Source organism: Bolinopsis microptera, chromosome 1 (genome assembly GCF_026151205.1).
Source record: "Bolinopsis microptera isolate Bmic1 chromosome 1, MBARI_Bmic_1.0, whole genome shotgun sequence".
In the NCBI taxonomy this organism is placed as follows: domain Eukaryota; kingdom Metazoa; phylum Ctenophora; class Tentaculata; order Lobata; family Bolinopsidae; genus Bolinopsis; species Bolinopsis microptera.
In genome coordinates, this window is record NC_087072.1 from 25,987,868 (window position 1) to 26,012,547 (window position 24,680).

The 24,680-nt window shown below is 35.9% G+C and overlaps 2 protein-coding genes and 1 pseudogene across 2 annotated transcripts; 1 reads left to right on the top strand and 2 right to left on the bottom strand.

Annotated features, from left to right (window-relative positions):
- Positions 1 to 857: 857 nt before the first annotated feature.
- Positions 858 to 24,389, bottom strand: LOC134811761 (uncharacterized; annotated as a pseudogene).
- Positions 2,424 to 6,576, bottom strand: LOC134826036 (serine/arginine-rich splicing factor 4-like). Its single transcript, XM_063838654.1, has 3 exons — positions 3,722 to 6,576; positions 3,422 to 3,550; positions 2,424 to 3,255 (listed from the first exon to the last, which is right to left on the bottom strand). Exons 1-3 carry the CDS (start codon positions 4,592 to 4,594, stop codon positions 3,016 to 3,018), a joined length of 1,242 nt encoding a protein of 413 aa, XP_063694724.1. The 5' UTR covers positions 4,595 to 6,576; the 3' UTR covers positions 2,424 to 3,015.
- Positions 19,619 to 21,273, top strand: LOC134820889 (solute carrier family 35 member F2-like). Its single transcript, XM_063831540.1, has 2 exons — positions 19,619 to 19,744; positions 20,005 to 21,273. The coding sequence occupies exons 1-2, from the start codon at positions 19,619 to 19,621 to the stop codon at positions 20,869 to 20,871; spliced, it is 993 nt and encodes a 330-aa protein (XP_063687610.1). The 3' UTR covers positions 20,872 to 21,273.
- Positions 24,390 to 24,680: the final 291 nt, after the last annotated feature.

A 24,680-nucleotide genomic window follows, 5' to 3' on the forward strand; every position in this document is an offset into this window, starting at 1 on the left:
TATTATCTAGCTTACCCTTACTATTATCTAGCTTATCCTTACTATTAACTCTAGCTTAACCTTACTATTAGCTAGCTTACCCTTACTATTAGCTAGCTTACCCTTACTATTAACTAGCTTACCCTTACTATTAACTAGCTTAACCTTACTATTAACTAGCTTAACCTTACTATTAACTAGCTTATCCTTACTCTTAACTAGCTTAACCTTACTATTATCTAGCTTACCCTTACTATTATCTAGCTTATCCTTACTATTAACTAGCTTAACCTTACTATTAACTAGCTTATCCTTACTATTAACTAGCTTATCCTTACTATTAACTAGCTTATCCTTACTATTAACTAGCTTATCCTTACTATTAACTAGCTTATCCTTACTATTAACTAGCTTAACCTTACTATTAACTAGCTTATCCTTACTATTAACTAGCTTATCCTTACTATTAACTAGCTTAACCTTACTATTAACTAGCTTAACCTTACTATTATCTAGCTTAACCTTACTATTAACTAGCTTATCCTTACTCTTAACTAGCTTAACCTTACTATTATCTAGCTTACCCTTACTATTATCTAGCTTATCCTTACTATTAACTAGCTTAACCTTACTATTAACTAGCTTATCCTTACTATTAACTAGCTTATCCTTACTATTAACTAGCTTAACCTTACTATTATCTAGCTTACCCTTACTATTAACTAGCTTAACCTTACTATTAACTAGCTTAACCTTACTATTAACTAGCTTACCTAGCTTACCCTATTCTGTTTCCACCAAATATTCAGAGCATTCTGGATTTCAACTGACAGCAACGTAAACACAAACTTGTAGAGAGACAAAATAAAACAACTTGATAACCATGAGTAAACAATATCAAATAAGCAGGAGTAAGCAAGATCAAATCATCAAAAGATCGGTTCCCAAGATTTGGGTTTATCCTCACCTCATCATACGCAGCGTCTCACTAACCCTGCACAGTGCATATCATGACAGACTGTAACTTAGGAAAAACTGCAAATATTCCTAAGTACAATCTATCAACACGTTATCTAATAGACAGTTCATTACTTAAGGTACAATAGAATAGTTGGCAACCACAACTTATTCAGTACAAAAATATACGTACGATATAAACATTTAATGTAAAGCTATAAAAAGTTAATAAATTAAACCCATTTAAGAAGATAAAACATCTGACAAAGATCTTTAAACTGGTAAAATCAAGTTAATTATATAAAAACGAGAAATATATGATATTTCGTTTACAATTCATCCTTTTCGTTGATAAGCTTTTGGATCTTTTGAGCCATGGACGAAGGTGAGGTTGAATGAGGGTAGAAAGTGACGTCAACTCCGTTCTTTGCGACAAGATATTTCGTGAAATTCCATAAAGGTTTCTGAAATAATATTATTGAACTCAGAAAAACAGTAATTTTAACTGAGGCCTAGATTTTCACGAGTTAAACGGGTTTTGGTTTAGATTAATTTTTAATATTTGTCAACTGGATTACTCTAGTAGCAGTGTGTAGTTGGGTCCCTACAAGAGCGAGAATTAAGGCCAATATAACGTCCTGTATTTACCTTTCCCGACATTTCTTTAAGAAAAGCGTAGACAGGGCTGACATTCTTACCCTTTACATCACACTTATCAAATATAGTGAACTTTGCAGCTTTTTGGGCGGCAAATGCTTGAATATCTTGAGGTGAGCCTGGTTCCTGGAATTATCATTTAAAATATTAAAATAGTTAGAAATACTACTACTACTACTACTACTACTACTACTACTAATACTACTACTACTAATCACCACAATTATAATTTAACGATAGACTGATTCCCCAATAAAGCATCTTGAAATTTTACCAAACTTTTAACGAATTTATCAATTATACATTATCCAACCACCTTCTAGTCATTATCAAAACAAACCTGCCCTCCAAATTGGTTGCAAGGGAAAGCGAGGATGGCCAGATTATCGGGGAACACGTTTTGCAGTTCGTTCAGTTCCAAGTAGTCCCGGTTAGTGAACCCTCATTTGGAGGCTACATTAACCACCAGGGCAACCTGAGCAATAAGGCCGGGTTACACTAGTTACACAACCTGAGCAATAACATGATATTATAAAACAACACTCTTGGACTGTATTTCATATAAATCTAACCACAAATACTTGCTCATTGATAATATTTATAAAATGTGCTCACCTTTCCTTTGTACTGGCTAAACTGAACGGCCCTCCCAGAGAGTGTGGTTGCAGAGAGCGAGAAGAAGTTGGTTGCCATGGTACCCATAGAGCTACACAGCAAGAGTAATAAAAAGGAAGACAGCCACATTTACCCCACCCTACTCAATAGGATCACTATTATAGTACGCAAATAAAGATTGTTTCAACGAGTTGTGAAATTATTACAATGAAGAGTTATAAACATGCAACTTTTGTTAAAATACGAACTTTATTTCAAGATTATATAGCATCAAAAAACATAAAATACCATGTTATAAATTTATTAATAATTTAAAAACCCTCGTGCAACGAAGAAAAGAAACATTAAAAGTTGTTAGAACAATTGGCGACACCAGTATGAACCCAAGCTACACGTTTCTGAACTAATACTGCAACTGGAGGGGTTTATACTGACTTGCAGATGGAGATGTGTCAGAATTTCCAGGTATTTCCACGTATTTTTACCTCTTATCATTTTCTTATCTTAGTTATCTGATCTTGCAAAGTGTCCATCAAATTACGTTAGTTTGAGAAATTTAATACCTGCACTTTATCAGATTAACGAAACACTGATATTTGAGTATGGCAATCTGAACCTCTTATAATTCTTTGATTTATAAGTAAGATAGGAAACACAATTATGAAAGACAAACTTGGATGAAAAATAAATAAACGTTAAACAAGGATCTGAACGGCAATTACAAACTTCTAAACGTATTTATACGTTTGTTATACTTTGGTTATACTTTGGTTATAACCAAAGTAAATAACCAAGTAAAGCTAATACTCATTTCTGACTGACAGTTGGTTGTAGGTTACGTAGATCTGATAGAGTTTTCTTACATCCTAAGTAATAGTTAGGTGTGGGGGAGTGTGCTCTTTGTGTTATGGAAAACTTGCACGAAATTTCACACGAATTTTTTATTAATTCACATTCACTTTGAAGAAAGTTTAGGGCACTTTTAGCATTTTCTTCTGAAGTGTAGTTCATGAAACCAAATCTTTTTGATATACCACTTTGCCTGTCCTGAAAAAATAAACATTGGTGCAGAAATTGGACAGTTGACATTACTTATTATCATATTTTGATGTTAAACAATAATTGATAATTTGATCTCGGGTAATAAGATTCCTTAGATCTCAAGACTGACATCAGAAAAGAGATCAGTTTAAACGGTACACAAGATCCCTACCATAATGATTGAGGCTGATGTTGGGCTAAGAGTGGAATCTTTAGCAGGAATCAAATTTGTAAGGTCAGCATCTCTAAACGTGAGTGGGAGTCCAAATACGACGATAGAGAGTGATGGTGGAGGATCTTTCTGAAGTTGGAGAGTTCATTAAATATTACAGATCATGAAAAAATGCAATTTGTATAGGCCACACAATTGAACTATTTAGCTCGACCTTTGGGTATGGTATCTGGCTTTCAAATGACGAATTAAAAAAAAGGTTGTTATATACTGCAATATTATACCAGTTTAACAACATACCCTGGATCCCATGTGTCGTTTTCTGGCAGACAGAGGTGAATTTGTTCTCCGCCTTTTCGGATTAAAGGATGTCTTCAATTTCGGACTCTGTGATCTACTGCTACTACTACTGCTCGACTTTGAACGGTGTCTCTTCCTCTTTCCTGAGTGTCTTGAAGATCGTTTAGAGTGAGATCGACTTCTTGATCTCCCAGACTTTTCTCTTGTACTTTTCTTTCTCCTCCTTTCGTATGACAAGGATTTCTTTCTCTGATTCTTCTCTGGAGCATTTTTCTGTTCCTTTCCGGAGAGAGGAATGTAATTTTGTTGAACTTCTGTCTCTACTTTACTAGAACTTGTATCGTCTTCTTTCAAAATTACATCAGTGGCCTTTTCATCAGAACTCTTGTCTTTAGAAATTGTATGTCTGTTAAGTGGTGACTTGCTTCGATTTTCTCGGGATTTTGATCTAGACCTTTTTGATTTCCTAGATTTTGATCTATACCTTTTAGATCTTGACTTTGATCTCTTAGATCTTGACTTTGATCTCTTTGAGTGAGATCTTCTAGTTCTCGATCTCCTAGTATGAGATCTTGAGCCTTTAGAGCGAGAGCGAGATCTTTTGTAGTGAGGTTGTGATCGTTTTGAGTGAGATCTTTTAGAACTGGTAGATTGAACATTATCTATACATTCTGTTGAAGGAGCTTTATCTATACATTCTGTTACTATAGAGCCTTCTTTGAGGTCTTTAGCAGTGTCTGTATTAAATGATTGAATATCATTAGGACTTGATTTGATTACCTCCACAGAAGTATCTTGTATTTTAACTACATTTTCATCTTCACAAATTTCATCTACCTCCATAAATTCATCAAAATCTATGTTCTCATCCATCTCTGAAAAAAACGTCCAAAGTAAATTTTGATAAAGAAAATTTGAATATTCGCAAATTACAGTACACCCTTATGTAACTAATACAACAAAATGGATAATCAATATGAAACTAAAGTATCTAGTGTCATCCCTCCCACCAAAGTATGGCAGTATCTAGATACCTTAAGAACGACAAATTTAGTCTACCATAAATTTAGTCAAACTTTTGACTAAAATTGTTGTAAACCAAATTTCATGTGACTAAATTTTTCGGCGACTAATTTTGAAGTAGACCAACATTTTAGTAAAGCATATTTTATGAAGTTCTAAACAAGGGATAGTTAAAAACAACTCCCAAGTCTAATCTTTCCCTAAAACAAAAACAAAAAATCTAAAACTTCGTTGTAATTTCCGCCAATATCTCTTGTTATAAGCTTAATTACGGAGATAATGCAGGTCAAAGATATTATTCGAATAAAGATTTCTTTTACATAAATCATGTACAATCAGCGAGAATAGATTGCTTTGGGGTCTTCCTCTTCTCCCTGGTAAGTCCAGTGTATTGATGGCAAAAATGAGGGAAGAAAACGCTGGTCCGTCAATAGGACCCCGCAAAACATGTCCTAACATTCTCCACCGACTACGGGCCACTTTTTCTGACAATGGTTCAGCATTGCAGCGTTTATAATGCAAGTTTTTGTTGGAGATGACCCCTGGGTACTTTATATTCAAAATAGTGCGAAGATGTCTGCGGTGAACAACATCTAGTTTGTCATTAGTAGAGCATATATATGAATTACATTTTATTGAGCTTACATTCTTTGTCATATGTTTATGATAAACAGTTACAAATATCGCTAACTGTACACATAACAGGTCCCTACTACTATACTGCGAATAAGAAATTGTATGCTTTGATATATGTAACTAATTTATGTAACATGATGGCTCGCCGTTGGAATGTTCCCAGATCGAGAATATTCGTCCTTACCAAAATACCTGCGTATTATATGGTGTCGTGGTTCTGTAATATCATACACATTCTTGAGTTTCAATGTGTTTTTTCAATGTAATATATAAATTATAATACCATTTGATGTAACCTGTATTCAGTGTGTGTAATTTTAATTTAGCATTTTAACTAGTATAGAAGCATTTTAAATAATTATATACTAACATTTGTACCAATTTTAGCCTGAAGATGGCGTTGACGCCGAAAATTTGCCTTCAATCCTAACTTCCTTGTTTCACTTGTCCTTGTCTCTTCCAACCGGATATTATCCAACTATCAGTATTTCAATCATGAGACTAATAAACAGCGAACTACTCCGTTATTTGATAAAATTTGCTGGGTGATTATGTGACACTGTGACACGACACCTTTATTGGGCAGCCTGAATGATTCCCATAATGTTTAATCAATGAAACAATAAGTTTTCAATGAAACAATAAGTTTTATTTTACATTCCTTTAATCATAAATGAAATAAGAGTTTAAACCACGAATTAGTTAACTAGAAGTAAACTTGAGGAAATATTCTTTGGTTATTGTATATAATTATTTAAAAAACTTTATTTGGTTGTTAGTATTTTTATTATGGCAAGTGGTTGAATTTAGGGGAATTTAGTGAGACAAGGTCAGTTTCTCTATTGTCTTAGAAAAATGTCTACTTTACAGTAGGCAATGCTGAGTGGCAGGAATGAGGGACCAAAACGCTTGGGGCTAACAAAGGCCCATTTACAAACCACTTCAGGCATGGCAATGAAGTCATTTATGCTTAATTCGTCTGAAACTGACCCTACTGCACTTCTAACATCCTATAACCGACCAACATTTTCGGTCGAACCCTAAAATTACTAATACCAAATTTAAACCCCACATATGCGTGTATAGTTTCAAAAATCTTCTCTCTGCTCTCGGACTTTGTTCTTTTGAATGGAACTGTTTGTATACTTTAACAAATAGTTATTGTAACTTAGAGATAAACTGCTATATTATTATATTTTTGTTTTGATTGAAATAAATTTTCGTGCACATACAGAATGAATGGTTAATAATTTAATATATATGTAGACCAAGCTCTGTGCACGGGATGCTTCCTGGAAGAATCCAGTTCTTTTAGCGGGGCACCCTACCTAAAGCCAAATTGAGATATAATAATCATATTCCTAGAGAAATAATCAGAAATCGAATACCAATCAAATAATATGATATATATGAGTAGTAACCATATTTACTATGCAAAATGCCCCAACCACATAGTGTAAAATTATATAGAATTCAAATTCCATATCATCATTAAACCTCAATACCTAGTCAATATAATAGCCCACCTAACTTAACGTCTCTCACTGACACAATCGCCCGGTAATCAATTTTAAATTAAAATTTATTAACGATCTGACTACAGGCTAGTCTTTTGGGGATGCTTTTTGAATTTATTTGAAATTTAAAAAAAAATAAAGTTGTAGTTAATAATTTATTAATTTTGGTGGTACATTTTGAACATTTAAAATATTATTTGAAACATTACAGTAACGTTATTCAAATCTCAAACAGAAACAGTATATTACAAAGTTTTGTGTTTTGCTCATATGATCGTGGATGTATAGTGATTGATTGCATAATTTTGAATTTGATTTTTGCTAAAAGTCGCCTGAAAAAGGCACTTCTAAAGCTGCAACATGCTTATAATGATTCGGCATGGACCACAAGCGATTATGACATAATGCAGCTGTCATTTGAAAACAATCCCCTTCATCAAATTTAATCCAGTGATCTCGGCCCACAGGCTCCTCCTATTAAACAATTTTGATTTTGGTAAATGTGTGCTGACTCCACCACTTATGTATTTAACCTAATATTTAGTGTATTACAGGTAGAAATTGACTTAGGTAGGTATTTTTCTCTTAGGTAGATATTAAGAATTTGGATAATTTCTTAATTGTATGACTATTTCCATTACTGAGACGTTTTTAATATTTAATTTAGGAGGGTTTTTGGAATTTTTTTAGGACTGGTTCACAGAGTGAACAGATTCTAGATTTATATATTTTTAAACTGATATTTAATAAATGATTAAAAGAACAAATTTTAAAGTTGCCATTAGATCCAAAAATACACCCATTATGCTCACTTAAAAACAACTCTAAATCAGTAGGCTGTCACTCTATTAATGCACCACACCGCTACCTCCACTGCACTAATAGTTATACAATAAATTCTACAATCCTAATTTTGTTTCGTGATGGAGACCGGTGCTCATACAAAACATTTACTAGGTTGCCGTTTGGTGTGAGCAATAGCGAACAGCACGCACACTCCTTTGCCCCGTCAACCTATATCTAATCTATTTAAAGAGTGACAACCATACTGCACATTGAATTAGGATTCCGTTAAATATCAAATTGATTTATTGTAAACTTGTTTAATCTGTAATAAATGGCATAAAGATTATTGAACAATGTCCAAAGAATAATGTCCACCTAATTGGCGATTTTAACATTGATTTACATGATGAAAACACCAAACTTGTCCAGGACTTCGAAAACTTGATATTAGGCCTTGGTCTGTCACCTCTAATCTCCACCTACACGCACCACAAACCAGGATGTAAGCAATCATGCATTGATAACATACTCACTACCAACATAGAAAATTCTGTTTACTCTGGATCAATAAGTACTTGCATCAGCCATCATCACGCTGTATTCCACATATTCAAATCACCCCTAGTCAGTAATGAGGCCCACGAGCAAAAGTACACCCAATACTACGATTATTGTGGAACTAATGTTGATCATTTTGTTAAAGCACTCGATAACGATTTGTTAAATATGCCACCAGAGAATTTCACCGACTTTGTCTCAGTATTTAATCAACAACTAGACAACGCATGTAAACTAGAGCAACCTAAGTGTTCTAAACGAACCGCTAGGAATAATCCGTGGATTACGTCAGGCCTAATTAACTCTGTAAATAGAAAACATGAGCTTTATGAACTTAAGATAAAGGCAGGAAAAAAGGCATGTCTTAACACTTCAACACCCAACCAATCAGACTGTCTTTGTTATCACTGTACAAATAAAGTAATGCGTCATCAGGAATTTAAAGCACACCGGAAGTTATTAAACCACCTCATTAACAGTGGCGTAACGTTACTTTGTGCCGCCCCCCTGCTGATTGAAATTTGCCGCCCCTTTCCCGCCCCTAAAATTTTGTGTCCCTAAAAAAAAAAAAAAAAAGGTCGGGTACTTTTTTTGCCACCCCCTACACCTTTTTGCCGCCCCCTGAAGCAACAATGGTACCCCAAATATTTTTTTCACGTCGACCGAACGCTAAATTCGACAGGGTAGTACACCTATAAGGCGCTTTTTCCGTGAAATCAGACCTACAATCCAGGAAAATGCCGCCCCCCTAAGGTACCGCCCCCCTGCTAGCAGGGTTAGCAGGGGCAGTTGTTACGCCACTGCTCATTAATTGTGCAAAACATAAGTATCACGGGGGAAAGATTGCTGAATGTATTGGTGACAGCAAGAAAACTTGGCAGATAATTAACGAATTACGTGGTAAGAAGAGACGTCAGACGAAACCTAACTTTATTATTGATAATGAGCGTGTAACCAATCGTCGTGTAATTGCAAATGAGTTCAACAAGTACTTTGCTTCCATTGCATCTAATCTTAATGAAGTGTATTCTCATGACTATTTAAGAATAAATGATTTACCAACATTTACCGACTACCTCCCGAAATCCATCACATCCAGTATTTATCTTAAAGACTGTGACAGTGCTGAAATGATAGAGACCATAAACGAATTAAAAAATGGTAAATCAAGCGACATACCTATTCATGTAATTAAGAAGTCGTGTCAAGTAATTGCACCGTATTTAGTGAAGTATTTCAATAGATGCATGCAAGAAGGCCTATTTCCTGAAGAACTAAAGACAGGGAGAATTAGTCCGATTTACAAAAAGGAAGATGAACAGCTTTTAGGAAATTATAGACCCGTATCGACACTACCTGTTTTTGGGAAAATACTAGAAAAACTGATATATGCTAGGTTGTATAGTTTCTTAACCTCTAAGGGAATAATTCATGAAAACCAATTTGGTTTCAGAAAAGGGCATTCCACTAGTCATGCACTTAATTATTCTGTAGAACATATTGAATCGTTAACTAGCAAAAAGCAGCACGTACTAGGTGTCTTCGTAGATCTTTCTAAAGCCTTTGATACCCTAGACCACTCTAAGCTAATAACAAAATTAAATAACTATGGTATCCGAGGAAATGCTCTAAATCTTATCTCTAGTTATTTATCTAATAGAAAACAATTTGTGGACGTTCTTGATGTAAAATCTGATGAATTACCTGTAGAATTTGGAGTCCCCCAAGGGAGTGTGCTCGGACCTCTACTGTTCATACTGTACATAAATGATATTTGTAATATAACAAGTCTAGGTAAATTTGTTCTATTTGCTGACGACACTAATATATTTGTTGCAGCCGACTCAAAGGATAAGGTATATGACATGGCTAACAAAATACTGCAGGCTGTTAATAATTACATGATAGTAAACCTACTACAAATTAATGTAAAAAAGTGCTGTTACATGTACTTCTCTCCAAATAAACGTAACAATAATGAATTAGACGCCGATATAGATAGCTATTACCTATCCATGAATAACAAGGTAATCAAGCGTGTTAGTCAAACTAAATTCCTTGGAGTTATTATTGATGACAAATTAAGTTGGAAACCACACATACAATCTCTTAACAAAAAACTAAGCAGTGCTTGTGGACGTATCTACCGTATTAAGAAATGCTTACCAGAATCACTATATAAACAAATTTACCATTCTCTCTTTGAATCACATCTCGGTTTTGCTATTTCTGTGTGGGGAGGTATTCCTAATATCCAGTTAAAACCACTATTTATTACTCAGAAGAAATGTATAAGAATTCTATTCAGAGACCATAAAAGGTATGTAGACAAATTCAAAACATGTGCTAGAGTTAGACCGTTCGGCTCCCAACGTTTGGGTTGCGATTTTTATGTTAAGGAGTCTACCAAACCTCTATTTGCAAAACATAAATTACTAGCTGTAGAGAACCTATATAGACTACGTTGCCTAATGGAATTTTTTAAGATAATTAAGACAAGAGTACCAATTTCAATGTTCTCTTTGTTCACCATATCTCATAGGAAAGACAATATGTTAATCACACCTTCTCCAACTAAACAATTCATCTATAAATCAGCGTGGCTGTGGAATGAGTTTTGTAAAATTGGCTCATTTAATTTTAATTCCTCTTGTTCTTCTGTTAAGAATAAATTACAAAAGTCATTGATGAATGCCCAAAACAGGTATGGTGCTGAATGGAATGACAAAAATTTCACTGAATTCTAAGTTAAACACAATATAATCCAGGTATCGGCAGGCGCTGCCGCCAAACGACATTATCATGCATATACTTCTTTATTTTCAGCAGCTAGTATGTTAGCGCGCATAACAAGGCGCGCTAGCATTTTGGCGCCATTCTAGGTTTCACTGATTTCACAATACACAATACACAATATGTCCAATTTGATTCTAATTGTTGCTCCTAATCTGATAATTCTAATGACAGTGACTGCTCCCTATTAACCAACCGACCAACATTATCGGTCGAACCCTAAAATTACTAATACCAAATTTAAACCCCACATATGCGTGTATAGTCTCCAAATCTTCTCTCTGCTCTCGGACTTTGTTCTTTTGAATAGAACTGTTTGTATACTTTAACAAATAGTGATTTTAACTTTGAGATAAACTGCTAGATTATTATATTTTTGTACCAATGTTCACCTAACTTAACGTCTCTCACTGACACCATCACCCGGCAACCAATTTTAAAGTATAATTTATTAACGATCTGACTACAGACTGGCGGTCAACGTTCCCCGTTTAGTAGCTCAACGGAGGGGGTAATCAGGGCACGTGTTAATGAAAAATGTACGTGTCCTTCCACAATCCCCTCTGTTGGGTCACACGTTATTGGGGACTGAGATCGCTATCGTGTAACTAGAAGCAGTATATGCAAAGTAACTTAGGTGATAGGTGATAGGCAATATGAAATTACACATCTTACTTTAACTTTATCCCGTCACCCATGGACTTATCAATTAACGGCTGGTGGTGGTGTCATTGTTTGTCGTACTCAAAACGTTTCGCAGTTGCGAATGCCGGCCCATTGAGGAAAATCTTTTTACTTTGTATTTTAACCATTATAAAGTGTGATTAGTCGGATATAGTACTGAGTTCAAACAGTCCCCGAAACGAAAAAGCAAACATTTGATTTTTGTTTCGGCGACTGAATCGTTGATGGGCCGGCAAATATTTGTTGTCGAGTAGTGTTGAATACTCATATTAACATGATTATTGATTTAATTTAGGAATTGTATCTAAATATCCTTGACCAAGTTTAATTGTTAATGAGAATGCACCCCAGCACTGGGCGCGCGCGGCGGCTTTGATGTTAGCGGCTACAAGCTTGAAGCTAGGTAGCTGCAGAAAAAATGCCGCGCGCGTTCAGCGTGGGGCTTTTCGTTTTTGATTTTACAAATGACAAAGCAACTTTTAATGGTTATTAATGGAATTATCGGATATTTATAATTCAATATGTATTGATTCTTCTGTGGAAAATAAAAATTGTATTTTACTTAAATTGTATTTTACTTAAAATTGAAATTTTTGTTTAACTGAAATTTTTGTTTAACTGATTGATGGTGATTGTGAGTGAGAAGATGTTTGGAGTGCCAGCCAGTAACTCTGTCAAATGAACAGCCCATTGAAGAGCGAATGAGTGCAAGCGCAGGAACAGCAGAGAGGGTGGCACAAAACGGCACACACGGAAAGGACGAAACAAAAAAGAAAAAACGCTGTGCGCGGTAAGCTTGCCTATGTCTGAGAGCTGGTGTTACCTGGCAAGAGGCCTCAAAGGAGGTGCCGTGGTGGAGTGTGAAGGGAAAGTTCGAGAGCACGGCAGCTCTAACTGATGATGATGATTGAAGAAGGAGGTCGAGCGGGAAGCTCAAAAAAAGCTAAACAGGAAGGATCCAGCTGAGGTCTGACTCATGTCAGGAAGTGATGAAAAACTCACAGACAAAATCATCGGTGGCTGTCTACCCCGTAAGTAGGCAGTGTCCAAGATTTCAGGCATCAGGATACACTGGAGCAGTGCAGAGCTGATTACATCCAGGGTCCTCACGGATACCCTGTCTTGGAGGTCGAGCCAATGCCCTGCGTTCGGTAATTGTGTCTACTGATATAGCCTTCATACTTTCCCTACTAACAGTCACTGTAACCCTATCACTCGGAAGGCCCCACGGCTCCTACATGGACGCACGGCCGGGAGCCCATGTAGGGATAAAAGCTGGAAAAGAAAAAAAGGCGGAAAGAAAAAGGGGAAAAAAGAAAGAAGGAAGAAAGGAAGGACTGAAAGAGGAAGCTAGTTATCGACATTTAGACTTTCTTTGAAGTTGAGGGTTAGTCTGTAGATTTTATTAATGGTGCTGGTCGAGAGTTTGATCAAACTTACGTCCTCGTCGCTGAGTTTGTCCATGCAATCGGGTTGCGAGATGAACGTGGAGGCAAGATTGAAGCTACCATTTCCGTCAATGCTGACTAGATTTCCACTGAGGCTTTGAAATCTGTCCCTTGGAACTTTCCCTAGGGGGCAGGAATGGAGCATATGATTCTCATCTTCGATGATTAGCTGGTTGGTGTTCAGCTCGCAATAGTTACAGGTCCTTTCATCAAGTGGAGTTTTGTCGTACCTCCCCCTTTCAATTCTAAGGTGATGAGAACTGGACCGAATCTGTGTGGTTGCCCTTCTGTCCTGGAAAGACCTAGCGTGGTTTAGATATGGCTCCCATCCAAATTCTTTTTTGACTTCACTGTAGAATGATAGCTTTCTAGAATCTTTCACAAGAGAACCCCAGGAATCACGGAATAGTTTTCGCAGGTTCTCTGTCATCAATTCAGGGCTGCAGGAGTCCACGAGGAAGGTTGCGTTGAGCAACGATGATGAATTCCTGTCAGGAAGGTCGATGTTGTTGAATGACTTGATAACTGATTCGATGCCTACAAACCATGACAATTTGAGGTTAATCTGCTCAGTCATTGCAGCTTTGACCAGTTGTGTTGAGGGAAGGCTCATAACTCTTTTGAAGTATTTAGTACTCAGTTTCAACATCTCAATTATAATTGGGTATGAGCCAGTTTCTCCCCAGGCTGTAGCATTGACTGCCCTTCTGTTAATACCAAGAAGGTATTTGAGGTGACGTAGGTGCACTTGCTCCAGTTGCTGTTTTGCGATGTGGGAGACTGCATGATCAAGGTTGTGAAACTTGCTGAAGCAAGAGAGGACCTTACTGACGGTGGGTAGAACTGGGGCCCAAACTTGACAACCGTATAGTAGAATAGGCTTGACAAGGGTGTCAAATAGTTTGATAAGATATTTATACTTTTCCATATTATACAATATAGTGATTTGATACTTTGTCGACATGTGTGATAATGTTATGTCATATTTTTACTTTACTACTTTACTTTACTTAGTCAACGTTCCCCGTAGCTCAACGGAGGGGGTAATCAGGGCACGTGTTAATAAAAAATGTACGTGTCCTTCCACAATCGCTTCTGTTGGGTCACACGTTTATTGGAGACTGAGATGAGAGATCGCTAGCGTGTAACTAGACGCAGTATATGTAAAGAAACATAAATGATAGGTGATAGGCAATATGAAATTACAAATCTTATTTTATCCCATGGACTTATCAATTAAGGGCTGGTGGTAGTGTCATCGTTTGTCGTACTCAAAACGTTTCGCGGTTGCGAATGCCGGCCCACCGAGGAAAATTTTACTGGGCGGCGGTCAGCCTGTCATTCCGCCAAATCTTTATTTATGAACATAATAGCCTGGGGTCCCCAGGTAAGGAAAATCTTTTTACATTGGTTTTTAACAATTTTGCATTATAAAGTATGATTAGCCGGATATAACATGTAATATTGAGTTCAAACAGTTCCCGAAACGAAAAAGCAAACATTTGATTTTTGTTTCGGCGACTGAATCGTCGATGGGCCGACAAATATTTGTTGTCGAGTAGTGTTGAATACTCATATCTACATGATTATTGATTCAATTTAAGAATTGTATATAAATATCTTTGACCAAGTTTAATTTTCAATGAGAATGCACCCAGCACTTGGCGCGCGCGGCGGCTTTGATGTTAGCGGCTACAGGTTAGGCAGTTGTAGCGCGATGCGTTACTGTGCCGCGCCGCGCACTTACTGGGCTGCGCTCAGCCTGTCATTCCGCCAAATCTTGTTAATGAACATAATAGCCTGGGGTCCTCAGGTAAGCCGCGCACTCAATGAGGCATCTCACGTTCACATAGCCATGTGTCTACGCGTACTGCGTGACGCGCTTGTTTCACTACTGCAAGCGAGAGGGCTCTGGTTAGAGCAACTTCTCGCGCACTAGATCGGCGTTGTATCACGTGTAGACCCCATTGTCTCTTCACTATATAATAGTGTGTATCTGTAAAGTTTCTATGATACAGGGGGAGCCGCGCACTCGTGCGCGGCGGGTTATACAACGTATGACAACATCGGCGAGATGCGCTACTGTGCCGCGCTGAGCTGCGATGAATTGACATCGTCAATTAAGTTAGGCAGCTGCCGATAAGACGCCACGTGCGTTCAGCGTACGGCTTTTCGTTTTTGATTTTACAAAATAACTCTTAATGATTATTAATGAAATTATTGGATATTTATAATTTAATATGTATTGATTCTTCTGTGGAAAATAAAAATTGTATTTTACTTAAATTGTATTTTACCTATACTTACCTGAGGACCCCAGGCTATTATGTTCATTAACATTTAATAATAAAGATTTGGCGGAATGACAGGCTGAGCGCGGCCCAGTAAACCTATACAAAAAATCTCTTCTAAAATAGGTATAAAGATGCATAACTCAAAACACACAAACAAATCGTTTATAATCCATATATAAATTTATATGATGAATTAATTTCTATAGAAGTTTCAAATTTCTATAAAACTGATAAACCTATATATTATATTCATTTCGCACCCAAAGAAAAATGTGATCACAGAGGTAGTTTCGATATTATGTTCTTGACAAGGTATGGGGCTGCTGCAAGTTATATTTTGCTAAGATATTACAGCTTTTGTAAGCTTAAGTAATGTAAGCAAGGTCAATTTTAAAGTTTTTGAATTTTGTCGAACACTGTTTAAGGTTAAGTTCCAGTCATTTGGTTTTCCTTCTTTTTGAGTGTGTGCGATGGTTATTTTTATGGTCGTAGCGCGATGCACTACTGGGTCGCGCGCGCATCAAATAATGCTTCTCGCAACCACGTATGCAGATCGGCGAGATGCGAAGGATTGACATCGTGAATAAATTTTTATGGATGATTTGAGGTGATTGGGCTTACAGGTGAATGTAGTTAGCATGAGATTTTGTCGTACTGTGTTCCAGATTGTCCCTGCTCTGTATATATCTAGCTGTCTGATGGTTTAGGTGTGAGAATGAGAATCTCTTTGCCAAGTCTGCCAGATGTTTCAAAGAGGGAATAAAGTGATATAGGGGTTCTATATTTCAAGACCTTGAAGATGTCATTAATACAGTGGTAGAAGTACAGATTATGCACATTCATGATTTTGTTACTGTTGAAGAGGGGTTTAGTATGTTCTTTTCTGTAGAATTCGTTGCCTACGTAGGGTCTGCATCGCGCACTAGTTTTGAATTTATCCAAGTATGCTTCTTTATCACCAAACATTATATGCGGGCACACATTTTCTATGCTTTGAACCGAGGTTCGAGCTTTTTGTTAGATGCTCCTCCCCAGACAGTTATACCATATGCGAGATTGATTGATTGAAATAAATTTTCGTGCACATACAGAATGAATGGTTAATAATTTAATATATATGTAGACCAAGGTCTGAGATAGCTTTCAAACAGATCTAGATTGTGATACAGATCTTTATGGAGTGATGTGGGAATGTTATCTTTAATTCTATTTAGCATGCCACAGCAGCTGGCTAGTTTTTTTGCTAATTTACCTCTATGTGCATTCCAGTTTAAGTCTTCATCGATTGTTACGCCTAAGAATTTAGTTTCATGTACTCTCTCCAAAGGTATGCCATTGATATTGATTTCTTGATCAGAGGGTGTATCTTCATCTTTGTTGGATCGAGAGTTTGAGAATTCAAGGTAATGGGGTGGTTTCAGTGGCGTAACGAAGGGCCCCGACGACCCCGCTGTGCGGGCGGGCACAATCTTAGGGGGCACCAAATTGTCGTTTGAATGTGGGACAATTTCGAAAAATTTAACTATGGTACGAGGAAAACTGCGCGTTTTGCTCTAGAAACACACATTTTTAGAGATTTTACCGGCGTAACCTCTAAAATCAACTAATATGTTCAATTTTAGGGAGGGGCGCCAAAAGGGGAGGGGCACCAACAGGGGGGCCCTTTTTCAGCGGGGGCGCCAACGCCCAACAGGCAACGTTACGCCACTGGGTGGTTTATCATGTGATAATCTGAGAAGGTACAAATCTCATTTTTTGAGGACAAACGTAATTCGAATGGCCAAAAACAATCCAATAAAATTTGGCTTGATCCGACTATTAAAACTATCAAATAAATGCGAAAATGAACCTTCATTTGAAAAAAATGAACACAAATATTTTTCGATTTGACAAATTCCTCGAACCAGTGGTGGTAGTAAGACATACCAGAAAGAATTATTTCAATTGGGCACTCAGTGACTGAGCTATTCAAGAAAACAACAATTTCAAGAAAACAACAATTTTATTTAGTATCAATTAAAGCAGACAAAAATATATTTCATATATATATATAACTAGCACGAACTTTAGATCAGATATCTTAGGGGACTTGGAGTAGCAAGAGATTGACTAAAAGGTATATAACTTTTACAAAGATACGTCGAGAAGAATCCAGGGTGATACAGGATCGGAGAGTGCAGACCAAAAGTTTACGCACCCACCTTTGCCTCCTGAGTTCTTGGTTGGGTAGAAATTTATGCAAACTTGGTCGTTTATACTCCAAGTCCCTTTCTTAAAAGAAGTAGTATTAACTATGTCTAGAGTTAGCTTCGTTCAATAATAACAATATCAATATAATCAATATCAATACCAGATAAACCTACCGAATAAATTATTAAATATCATTTAATTCATTCCGATAAAAAATTTTATAAATTTAGATATTTAACTTATCTAAAAACATTACAACAAATGTTTAAAAAGCGCCCAAAATCGATTTGAAAGATTTTCTGTCTATAGTACAATCATGATAGTAATAGTAAGTGTGTGCCGCTGCAATTAGATTTGATTACTGCAATTTAAAATTGTTTGGAGTCCAAGTATCTTTTAAGTCAGCTGCCTGTGCTTGTATTAATAGTGCTTTGGTTCTCAGTTTTATCAAGCTAATGGACGTTTCTAAGCAATTGCTTGAAGTTAAAATTTTTTTATGAACAGCGTTCCAAAGCTTGGCTGCATTAAACAAAAAGGTATTTGATTTATTTAGGAGAATAACCATTAGACTCGTTGCACGGTTTGAAATGTTGATAGCCTCATAAAGGGAGTATGGGCAGTGGTACTTGATAATCTTAGAGAATTCTAAAATACAGTGATATTTGTACAAGTTTTGAGCTGTAAGAATTTTTAATCTATTAAAAATGGGTTTTGTATGCTCCTTTTCAAAGTGTTTATGGTCTAGTTTTTGCATACCGTATGGTCTAGTACGTGCACATGTTGATTGTTTATCTAAATATGAGTCAAGGTCGCCAAAAAGGATCCTTATACAGTGCTTCTGTGTGATGAAAAGACTATCATTGGACCGTTCTTTGAGGACAACACCCCAAACACTTATACCATAACTGAGATGTGATTCAAAAAGAGCATTATATATTTTCAAATATAGTTCAGAAGGTATCGAGTGCCGAATTCTGCAGATTGCACCAGTCATAGATCGCAGTTTTTTACGGATGTAGTGCATGTGGGCAATCCAGTTTAGCTTACTATCTATAACAACACCTAAGAATTTGGTATCCTTGACTTTAGTAATAACCTTACCATTGATGAATATTGATCTAGATTCATCTAGCAGGATAGCAAATGGTCTGGTCCGTGCACAGGTGTCATCATATTCAGAGGCAGGTTTAAAATGTATGTAGCAGCATTTGGACATGTTGATATGAAGTAGATTACATTTCATGTAAATCGAGACATGTTTAAGTACTAAGTTGGCTTTTTTGTATGTTGCTTCTCTAGATGGTCCTGATATGAAGATATTAGTGTCATCAGCATAAAGTACAAATTTCACCTCACTGTCTGAAAAGCAGTTAACTATATCGTTCATATACAATAGGAAGAGTAACGGCCCCAGAATTGACCCTTGTGGTACTCCAAATTTCACGTCCATTGTTTCTGATGGTACATCGTTATACATAACATACTGCTTTCTGTTAGTCAAATAGCTTTTTAGTAAGGTAAGTGCTGTGCCCCTAATACCGTAGGAATTTAATTTGCATAAAAGAATATCGTGATCAAGGGTGTCGAAGGCTTTGCTCAAGTCAATGAATATCCCTAGGACATGTTTATTGCTTGCCAGAGACTTAGTAACGGAGTCTACAGATTTGTGTAGAGCATGGGTGGTAGAATGGCCTTTTCTAAATCCAAACTGTGAGTCTGTTAGTACTCACAGTATTAAGGCCAACGTTTGCACACTGACTTTTGGCCCACCCTGTATTATATCTATATTGTATATATACGCTATTAATTACTTTGGCATGTTCTGTAAATATTTGGTGAACATGAATATTGAATTATTTGCAATAAAACACAAAATATTTTACAAGGTTTGAATAAAATTACTGCAATCAATATACAGTGTTCCCCACGGATTTTTTAACTGTTTGCCATCATTTTTCCACCAGAGTGATGTTGACTTTTGAAACTACTCTATCAATCAAGTACATTCTGCGCGGTTTTATTCTTGGTCAAGTTTTGGCTCTTTGCAATACAGGAACTGGCGTGACGAGTCAACTTCTCACTGACAAGCTTAAGGTACTGAATATAGAGATTTCAATTTCTTGTTTTAGTTTATAAAAACTCTGCAGCCCCCCTCCGTGAGCCACTTTAAAAATTACATTATCTTCCACCGTTAGCATTTTCAAACACCATCCCCCTTTAGCTAGCTTGGCATATTGTGTGATTGAAAAACCCCTAAGAAGTTCCTTTTCAACTTTTTTGTCTGCTTAATGATATTGTATAATTTAACATTATGCTCATTGTCCATGCCATTCGAATAACATACTGTCTTTCAGGTTAACATTCCTACTGCCCAGTCTTTCTTGACTTATGGACTTGTAGCCTCTACATATGGCGTTTTCCATCTTTGGACGAATGGTTTGACTTATATTAAGTCAAAAGCTGGATTGTGGTGTTTTTTTTTGGCCGGGACAGACTTTGCTGCTACATTTGTTACTGTCAAAGCATATCAATACACATCTCTCGTTAGCGTTCAACTATTGGATTGTGTGTCAATTCCTACCATTATGATTCTATCCTGTGCCATTTTTAAGAGCAAATATCAATTGCTTCATTATGTTGCTGTGATCATTTGCTTGTCTGGTGTTGGAATAATGGTATTTGTTGATTCTCATGAAAAAGAATCTCTTATAGGAGACCTCATGGTGGTCTGTGCTGCAGTTTTGTATGGAATCAACAATGTTTGCTTGGAATGGCTTGCTAAAGATATAGGAACTTATGCTTACCTTGGCATTTACTGCTGGTACGGTCTGGTTATTTCTGGGATCCAGATGGCAATTCTTGAAAGAGAGGCCCTGTATTCTGCTCCTTGGCGTGATCCACATTTCTACTTCTGTCTTATCGGATTTTCTGTGTTCCTTTTCATCTTTTTGTCAATAATGCCTAGGATAATGGTACAATACAGTGCTACTGTGGCAAATTTAAACTTGCTTGCTGCTGATGTGTACTCAGCAGTAGCTGGTTACATGATATTTTCACTTGAATTTAGTCCCCTGTATGTAGGTTCAATAGTATTGATATTGGGTGGAGTCTTGCTGTACATTTACCAGTCACATGCCGCACAAAGCCAGACAATATCACCAGATGATGTCGAACAGTCCTCCTCACTCGTTGACGAAAATGTACCAGATGTAACTTTATGATATGGACATTTTCTTAGATTTCATATTGAGCTACAATTTTAGTTTCCTATAATTTATCACGAAGTTTTCTATATATAGTAATATATAGTAATTTAAATTTTTATTATACAACTAAAAGTTCACTCAACTATACGCCATTATGATATATGACTTATCTGATTTCTATGCACAGTTTAGTGGTTTGACCTGCCAGCTTAAACTTGCTCAACGTTAATCATCACATAAACATCATTTGCACTTTTTTAAATGTAATAAATTATTTTAGATAAAACATTACATAATATTATAAGTATGCTATGTATAGGGGATATGTATGTATTACACATCTTCAAGTTAAGTCCTTTTATAATGTTAACCAATCACATCTGACAAAGCTACCTTCCAGTTTAGGTTTTTATCGAGGCATTTTGAAATAAATTTTCGTGCACATACAGAATGAATGGTTAATAATTTAATATATATGTAGACCAAGCTCTGTGCACGGGATGCTTCCTGGAAGAATCCAGTTCTTTTAGCGGGGCACCCTACCTAAAGCCAAATTGAGATATAATAATCATATTCCTAGAGAAATAATCAGAAATCGAATACCAATCAAATAATATGATATATATGAGTAGTAACCATATTTACTATGCAAAATGCCCCAACCACATAGTGTAAATTTATATAGAATTCAAATTCCATATCATCATTAAACCTCAATACCTAGTCAATATAATAGCCCAAGCAAAATTAAATAACTTCTTATATACCTTACTGTCATACTACAAATTAATTAAACATTTGAAATCTGTTGACCAGAGAATAAATTTCTAAGCCTAATGCAAGTGAAATAATTTAGATGCAATAATGAATGCCTAATGTGAGTATCATTTGTCAATGTCCTTGTAAAAAAGTCTGTACAAGAGATATGAGTAACTAATATAGAAGAAAAAACAGGAAGTTGTCGTCTGTTGTAAAATAAATAAAATATCTAGAATATAAATTAGAATATAAAATAACATTCAGTCAATGTGTCGTCAATAAACTGTACAATTATCAAATGTTAAAACTGGGTGATACAGTCACCAAAAAAAAATACTAAGTATGATAAGTTAATAAATTAAATGTGGTCTATAAAACTACCACTAAGTATAATAGGTCAATAAATTAAAAGTGGTTTATAAAACTACCACTGTGGGAACCCCTTCTCCAGTTAAAACATGTCAGTCATGTGCAAAATCAATCAGAATGGTAAGGTGGTAAAAAGGGAATATCTTTTCGATACATCAATTATATATGCCTCAGATTTAAAAGAATTAGAAGTTACTTAGTTATCGGCGACTATGATTGCAGTGTAAAATTTGTCATATGAATTGTCGACGGTATAATTAGGGTCTGTTGTTATAGATGATAGTAGCTGTTTCTTATACGAATCACTAAAGCTTTTAACATCGGGCAGATTTCGTAGATCTGTTGGAACATTATTCCAACATTTTGCCCCCAAGTATTGAAAGTTTTTATGTGATGTTGATCTATTGACATAAAGGTTGCAGCTTTCGCCGCTCCTACTACCTCCTGATATGTAACTAAATTTGTTCATAAAGTTTGTAGGACAATTGTCATGGATGATTCTAAACATATAATTTGACAGATGGAGTTGTCGTCTAAGATAGAGTGGTAACCATTTCATGTCTCTATAAACATTAAGGCTGCTCTCTGTTTTTGGAACGTTGAGAGCTATTTTGGCTACCTTTTTGTACAGAGTGTCAAGTTCAGCAAGTTTTGTCTTGCCAGCTCTACAATAGATCGTGTCTAAATAATCGAATTGTGGCAACATGAGTGCATTGGCAAACATTTTCCTATATTTAATGGGTAGCAGTGCTTTACTTCTATACATGGCACCAATTCTCTTCATGACCTTCCTAATAATATAATCTACATGGCTTTTGAAGTTTAATTTACTATCTAGAATGAGGCCAAGATATTTTGTCTCTTTGCACTCCTTGATTGTGAAAGTTACCTCATTACAATCAATGGTTATTTCATCATGTTGGTCAACAGAATCAAACAATAGGAATTCAGTCTTCTTTTCATTGAGTGATAATTTATTAACACTGAGCCATTTAAAGATTGTCATAAGTTCTATTTTCATGTTTATAAATGTGCTTCTGCAGGTTTGATCAAAGAATAGTGCTCCATCATCTGCAAATAGAAAGGGCTTAGATAGGTTACAGGCATAAATGATGTCATTTATGAAGATACTAAATAATATAGGCCCAATGATGCTTCCTTGTGGTACACCACTCAGAACTTCTAAAAATGAGCTTAGATTGCCATTGATCCTAGTGCATTGATATCTACAAGATAAGAAGTTCTTAAACCAGGTTAAAGCAATGCCACCAATTCCATAATATGCCAATTTTTGAAGCAATATTTCATGATTCACTGTGTCAAAGGCCTTCTTAAGATCAAGAAAGATGATTCCTGGTTTATAAGACTTAGATTTACTCATATATATTTCGTCCATCAGATCGTACATCAGATAAGTTGTGGAGTGATTTTTCCGAAAGCCATATTGATGCCGGATGAAAAGTTTGTTCTCTTCCATGTAATCAGTGAGTTGCTTGCCGACAAAGTATTCTATAAGTTTTCCTACAAGTGGAAGGATGGATATTGGCCTGTAATTATTAGGATCATCTTTCATTCCTGCCTTATGGATGGGAGTTACTCTAGCTTTTTTACAAAGGGTTGGTACAACACCTGTATTAAGGCTCAGATTGACAATGTGGGTCAGTGGCTCAACTATGTGTGGTACAGCTTGCTTAAGTAAAAATAGAGGCACATTGTCATATGAGGCCTTGTCATTCTTGAGCGTTTCGACATACATTAGGATATCAGTTTCATTTCACGAGTGTTAATCATTGATGAAGTTCAAATTTTACATCGTGTTCTATTTCCTTTTCTTTTAAATTTTTGATTATGGATGATTTATTTAAATGTCTCCATAACGTTGGTTCACAGTTTGGTTTAGATTTAGTTCATGAATCTGAATGTGTTGTTTTATTTAATATGCAACATTTTAATTCTACAGTTTAACGCATATCATATATGTATGATGAATTATATTTGTGATGTTCAACTATAATTCATCACTAGGATTTTAAAATGTAGCCCAGTTATACACTTTGCTGTGTAAAGAACCGATGTAGCTATAATTGCAGTTTATGGGAAGAAAATATCCTGCTGGTGCAGATTACTCTCAATGTAAAGCAGTCTTCCTTAAGAATAAGGATCAAACTGATCATAAGAAGATTGAAATGTTGATCGAGGAAGGTTTGTTTAGAAGGAAATAGAGGTATTGTATAGTTTGCAGGAATACAAGGCATTGAAACAAAGGTACTATATATTTACGTCTTCAGTTTACAAATCAGTAAAACACAATCATACTATGCGGGGGGGACTACAGACCCCCTCAAAGTCCTTTACAACGTTACTGCCAGGTTACATAGCACTCAAATTATTTGTTATATAGTAGTGTTGAAAGTATTAAAACATATGATAACATGGACATTCTCAGCAAACTGTAGCTTGCTAGTATATATACACACAGTACACACTATCATATATTATGATATAATATACATGTATATATTATATTATAATATACATTATACTGTAATTATATATACGCGCAATATAATATACAATTTATCTTGTATTCAGAGATGCTAGGCTAATCTTTACACATTCTTTATGGTACATGTTGCATCATGTTTTCGCAATTAAGTAAAGTAGGTGAACGTGAGGTATTCTGTATTTCGGATTTC